At 55.2% G+C, this 5110-nt stretch overlaps 1 protein-coding gene across 1 annotated transcript; it reads right to left on the bottom strand.

The window, feature by feature from the left end:
* Positions 1–821: 821 nt before the first annotated feature.
* Positions 822–4563, bottom strand: LOC111817891 (cystatin-C-like). Its single transcript, XM_023720128.1, has 4 exons — positions 4305–4563; positions 2670–2771; positions 1840–1946; positions 822–912 (listed from the first exon to the last, which is right to left on the bottom strand). Exons 1-4 carry the CDS (start codon positions 4545–4547, stop codon positions 822–824), a joined length of 543 nt encoding a protein of 180 aa, XP_023575896.1. The 5' UTR covers positions 4548–4563.
* Positions 4564–5110: the final 547 nt, after the last annotated feature.

Here is a 5110-nt window from a genome sequence, read left to right as displayed (position 1 = left end):
GGTCCGGCCCCCGCTGCGCCTGGGCTGGGACTGGTCCCGCCGGCGCAGGGTAGCAGGAAACTCTCCGCACACTCACCGGACCTGGGCTAGGACTCATGAATTATATTTCTTACACAACTATCCTGTTTTCCTCTTGGTAGCTCTGTTTTGGGTTTTTCTTGTAAGGTTGGCAAGTGTGGCCTGTCCACATTCCTTGGGGTTATGAATTCCAGCCAACAACCTGAAGAGCACCTTGGGAAGACAGGCCATGCCCTGTGAGGTGGTTGGGATCTGACAGGGACCTCCACTGTCAAGGAGAATTTCAGCAGGAGGAGTCGCTGCTGCCTACATGGACACTGGTACCACCGACATGGTGGGTGTGGAGCACTGAGGACCCAGGCCAAGGTGCTTGACACTTGCCTATTAGCAGTAGGATCTGCATTCTGATTTGGGACAGGCAGGAACTTAAGTGCTATTTTTGCCATGAACCATGGCTCTTCACTCAGGCTGCAGATGCCCAATAGGTGACTAACAGGGGAACACAGCTGGACCATCCTTTGGCCCTTGTCACTGTAAATCTGGGGTCAGAACTCAGTTTGGTGCGGGACCTGGTGGTCATTTAGCATCTGCCTGGACAGGCTTTGGCAGCCTTGGATTCTCATGATTTCCTCTCCTTCAAGACTGAGGACCTAAAGTGAAAGGTTGACAGGGACGTTCAGCTCCTCCCAGAAGCCTCCAGCCATTGTCCTGGACCTGCAATCACCTGGATTCCAGGGGAGGGGGAGCCTCAGGCACTGGGACTCCATGGACTCATAATCCTCTTCTGGATAGAGATCCCTCAGCTATCCAGATCCCAAATCTATGACGAGGATGAAGAGATACTGAGCACCCAGAGCACAGCCCACCAGCCAGTACTTGAGAGTGGCCTCCTGTCTGTGTGGAGGCCCAGCTTGAGCCCCTGTATCAGGGTGACCCTCCAGCCACCTAAGCTGGATCCTTTCCTGTCTTTCCTCTGACCTTTCAGTTCAAGTGTTCTTCTTCTAATGAATCATACTGTAACAATTAGCTTCATGGTACATGAATAAGCTGCCCAGATATGGGTCCCAGAAAATCTTATCATGCATTTGGAGATTTCCCACAATGCCACTAATCTCTGAGACCTGGAGCACTCTGCTCCCAAGCACTCTGCCTAAGGAACCCAGTCAGATAAAATCCTACCATGAGTCACAGTAGCCTCAAGGTCTGACCTACGTCAGGGGCCATGCTCAGATGGTCACTAAGGCTAAGGTAGAGAGCAACACTCTGGCTGGCTGACTGGGTCACATTCTCTAAGTCTGGTCCCCAGAGCCTTGCATACTGCTGGAGGGTATGGACAGGAAGGTGGACCCAGGAGGAGTTGGTGCAGATTTTTACTGAGCAAGGCAGGGGTGGCTGTGTGTCTCCCCAACTGGTGTGGTTGAGAAGAACAGGAGAAAGGAAAAAGGGACAGCTCATGGATGTCCAGGCTGACTAGAGGAGCTTGTTGTCCTGGGAATGTGGTGCTGGGTGACCAAGTAGACTGCATTGGGGCTGGGATTCAGGGTTGGGCGGGGGACACTGCAAGGGAATCAGATAAGGTGTTATTCTTATGGCCTGGTCAAAAGAGAACCTCAAGCCTTGTGACATCTGGACTTTGAATATTTATTTTTTAATTTTATGTATTTGGTACAGGGTCTTGCTACACAACTAGGATTTTACCCTCCTCCTAGATCCTCCTGTTCTAGCCTCCCCCGTGCTGGGATTACAGGTGTGTGCCACCACACCGGTTGGCATGGCATGTGGTGCCGAGGATTGAACTTGGGTCTTTACTTTTTCTTAAGCAGGTGCTTAGACTGCTGGGCTCTCTTCGCAGCCTGACAGCTGGACTTCATTATGGCCTTGAAGTCCCCATGTTGTGTGGAGTAGATGACAAAGGAGCAGATCTTCTTCTGCCAAAGGAAGGGAGAGATGTGGTGAGTGAGGATTCAGGAGAGAGGAAGGATCCTGGCCTATCAGGAGAGGAGGAGTGGGGTGGAGGGGAAGTCCCCACATGATGCTGTCCACAGGTCAGAGATTCCAGGTCCTTGTCACCTATGGCCTCCAGGAAGCAGCCCTCCAGGGCCAGGAGCCCAGGGATGCAGGCAGGGCAGGAGCTCACTGCTCCAGGGCCTCCATCTCAGCCCAGGGCAGCACTGAGAGGCACTCAGACAAAATCCAGGCCTGGGGACCCAGAGACAGGTGAGGTGGGCAGGGAGACAGGGACTCAGGACACAGATCACAGCCTCCAGGGACCTAGCTGTCATGACAGGCTGAGGCCGAGGGTAGTGTAGGGGCTTGGCCCTCTCAGGTTGGGACTCTCAGAACCCTCCCCCTTCCCTCATGCCCTGCATGCCCTGTGGCTACCCCTCCTCCACCAGCAGGATTACTCCAAAGGCAGGGGCCTCCTCCCAGCACCTTACTGCCCACGGCCGCACTCAGCACCCAAATCCACTGTTTGCACAGTCCTCTGCTATATCACCTGTGTACAGGGTTGTGGTTACACACACGCACAGGCACCACACACACACACACACACACACACACACACACACACACACACACACCATCTCATACCCAAACATTCACACTCTTCCTCACTGCTCATGCTGTCCATTCCCACTTCGGGCTCCTACCGGCTGTTTACTAAAGGGACAGTGGCCACTGTTGGACCGGTTCTTTCCACACATGGTTTTGCCAATCTTCAAGTCCAAGTAGTAGTTCATGCCTTCTGCCACCTAGGAAGGAAGAGCAGGACCCTCTCAGCGCTCAGGGCACCTCACTGCTGCAGTTCCTGGCTGTGCTGGACTCCCTGGTTGCCAGGGCTCAGGCCAAACCCAGAGCAGCCCACTCTGCATCAGATCTTCCTGTGCATCCTTTCAAGGAGCTGCAAGAGGAATCTCAAGCACCAGAGCAACACAGAAGCAGGGACTGGACAGATAGGAGCCAGACCCTCTGATCTAGACCCTGGGGAGGGGAGGAGGCTGAATTTGGCAGCCAGGGTGCTGAGCCAGCACTTCCTGTCCAGGATGCAGGATGGGTGAATCCCAGTAGGTTCTGTGCCCAACAGGACCCACTGGATACGGTTCCAGGAGAGCTTGGACCTGAGCACTGAGCATAGCTGAGTCCTCAGGGACCTGTTCCCCCATCCATATGGTCCTCATACTCACAAACAGGGGCTCCCTCATGCTCCTAGGGACCGCTGAGGCTCACAGAGGTGATCCCCTAAATGCTTTTAGGGTCTTTACACATTCACTGTGTGATATCATAGAAAATACACACAAGGAGAGGCAACATCAATGTCACAGCAGGTGTTATCGTAGGGACACTATCACACCACATCCATCCTTGCCAGGAGCCACGTAGGCCTCAGGATTGTGCACCCAGCTGGGCATACCCTGCCAGGCCAGCTCAGGAGCACAGAGCAGCTGCTCCAGGGGAGAGGAGGCTGAGTCAGGACAGGCTGCAGGGCTCAGGAATGTCCTCAGTGGACATCGGCCACACTGCGGCAGTCTCTGTTGCAGCTGAGTATGGCTTGCTGCAGTCAGCCTGCTCCTGAGCATGGAGAACAGGTCCTCATGGGTGGGCGGTGTCCACTTTAGGGTGCACCCAGGCATCAGGAGGATCCACACAGTGCACACACAGCTCCATGTGTTATGGGGAGCCAGGAGAGGGCCACATGGCCAAGGGTGACCATGGGAGGAACTGGCACAGGGCCCAGGGTCACTCTGCTCCTGCTGCACCTGCTCTGCAGATCTGGGGTCAGGCCAGAACTGGGAGCTGAAGCACAGGGGGTGGAGGTCAAGAGAAGAGGGAACAGGTGTGGGTTCCTGTCCCTGCTGCATGGTGACTTGGCTCACCATTCACACGGATCCTGGTCCAGAAACAGTTGGTCAGCACCAACCCAGGGGACTCTGACCCTGGCCTGAAACCCATTGTCTCTGACAGCTGGGATTGGAACCAGTTCTAAGGGCCAGGCCTGATACCCAGAGGCTGCCAGGGTCTAGGCCAGGCTTGATGTGTAGAATTCCAGGCCATGTCTACCAAGGGCTACAGGGACAGAGAAATACCGCAGACCAGATGGGTGAAAAATACAGGGACATCCACTGTGGAGAGGATCCCTGGACAATGCCATGGGCCGCAGAGCTCTTAGCCCTCCTGGGTGGGGACAGGGTGGGGTGGGGGGCAGGGAACAGAGAGAAGGGAGTGGCAGGATGTGCAGGTGGACAGCACCTCATGGGCAGCCCTCCTTGGCCCCAGTGACCACACACCTGCTGACGGGTACTCAGTACTTTCGCCACGCGGCTGAATTCCAAGTCGCCGTTTTCCTTGTTGTACTCGTGGAGGGCGAAGTTCACTAAATTCTGCTTATCCTTGTCGCTGATGTCTGCATCTTCCTGTTCCTCCGTTGAGAAAAGGCTGTTCTTGGAGTGCTTCAAGGCCATGGGAGTCGAGGCCAAGCTGAAGACCAGGGCAGCCAGGAGCAGCAGAGGGACACGCAGGCACTGGGCCATGTCTGCGGCACCTGAAGCCAAAGCTGTAGGGCGAAGAGGGTAGCAATCCAGACACCACGGTGCTGGCTTAGGGTGGCCCAGCTTTATGCTTTGAGCCTCCAGCCCCTCCCTGCCTTCATCCCTGCCTCTCAGCCCAGCCCCTCCTCTCCTGCTGGCCCCTCCCTTCTGCTGGCCCCTCCAATGCTGGGACCTCCTTCTCTCTCCCTTCTCCTCTTCCTCCTCCTCTTCCTCCTTCTCCTCCTTCTCTTCCTCCACCTCCTTCTCCTCCTCTTCTTCTTCCTCTTTCTCTCCTTCCTCCTCCTCATCCCATTCCTCCCTTTAATCCTGCTCCCCTGATCCTCTTGACCTGCCCCTCCTTGAGCTCCCGTAGGCTTGGTCTCCCTGTTCTCCAGAACTCTCTGGTCCCTAGGTCCTGAGACTCAGAACTCTTATTTCTGTAGGAAAAAGGACAGTACAACCTTGGTTTCTCAGGGTGCTCTGGAGTCAAGGGTTTGCAGGGTCAAGGTAATTGATTCCTGGGAGGAAAAAGGTGATTCCAGAGGTTCCAGGAAGCTTAGGCCCTG

The sequence above is a fragment of the Octodon degus genome, unplaced genomic scaffold (genome assembly GCF_000260255.1).
Source record: "Octodon degus isolate 3935 unplaced genomic scaffold, OctDeg1.0 scaffold00073, whole genome shotgun sequence".
Taxonomy (NCBI): Eukaryota; Metazoa; Chordata; class Mammalia; order Rodentia; family Octodontidae; genus Octodon; species Octodon degus.
The sequence above is the reverse complement of the archived record's forward strand: the minus strand, read 5'-3'. Positions and strand labels throughout refer to the sequence as shown.

What these genes read in the sequence shown, in the direction of transcription:
- LOC111817891 (XM_023720128.1), bottom strand. Translation starts at nt 4,547, where the DNA reads ATGGCCCAGTGCCTGCGTGTCCCTCTGCTGCTCCTGGCTGCCCTGGTC. An exon ending in GTCCCTTTAGTAAACAGCCG is followed by an intron (nt 1,947 to 2,669) that starts GTAGGAGCCCGA and finishes TTCCTTTGGCAG; the next exon opens with AAGAAGATCTGCTCCTTTGT. An exon ending in GCCCAGCAGTCTAAGCACCT is followed by an intron (nt 913 to 1,839) that starts GCTTAAGAAAAA and finishes GCCTCCACACAG; the next exon opens with ACAGGAGGCCACTCTCAAGT.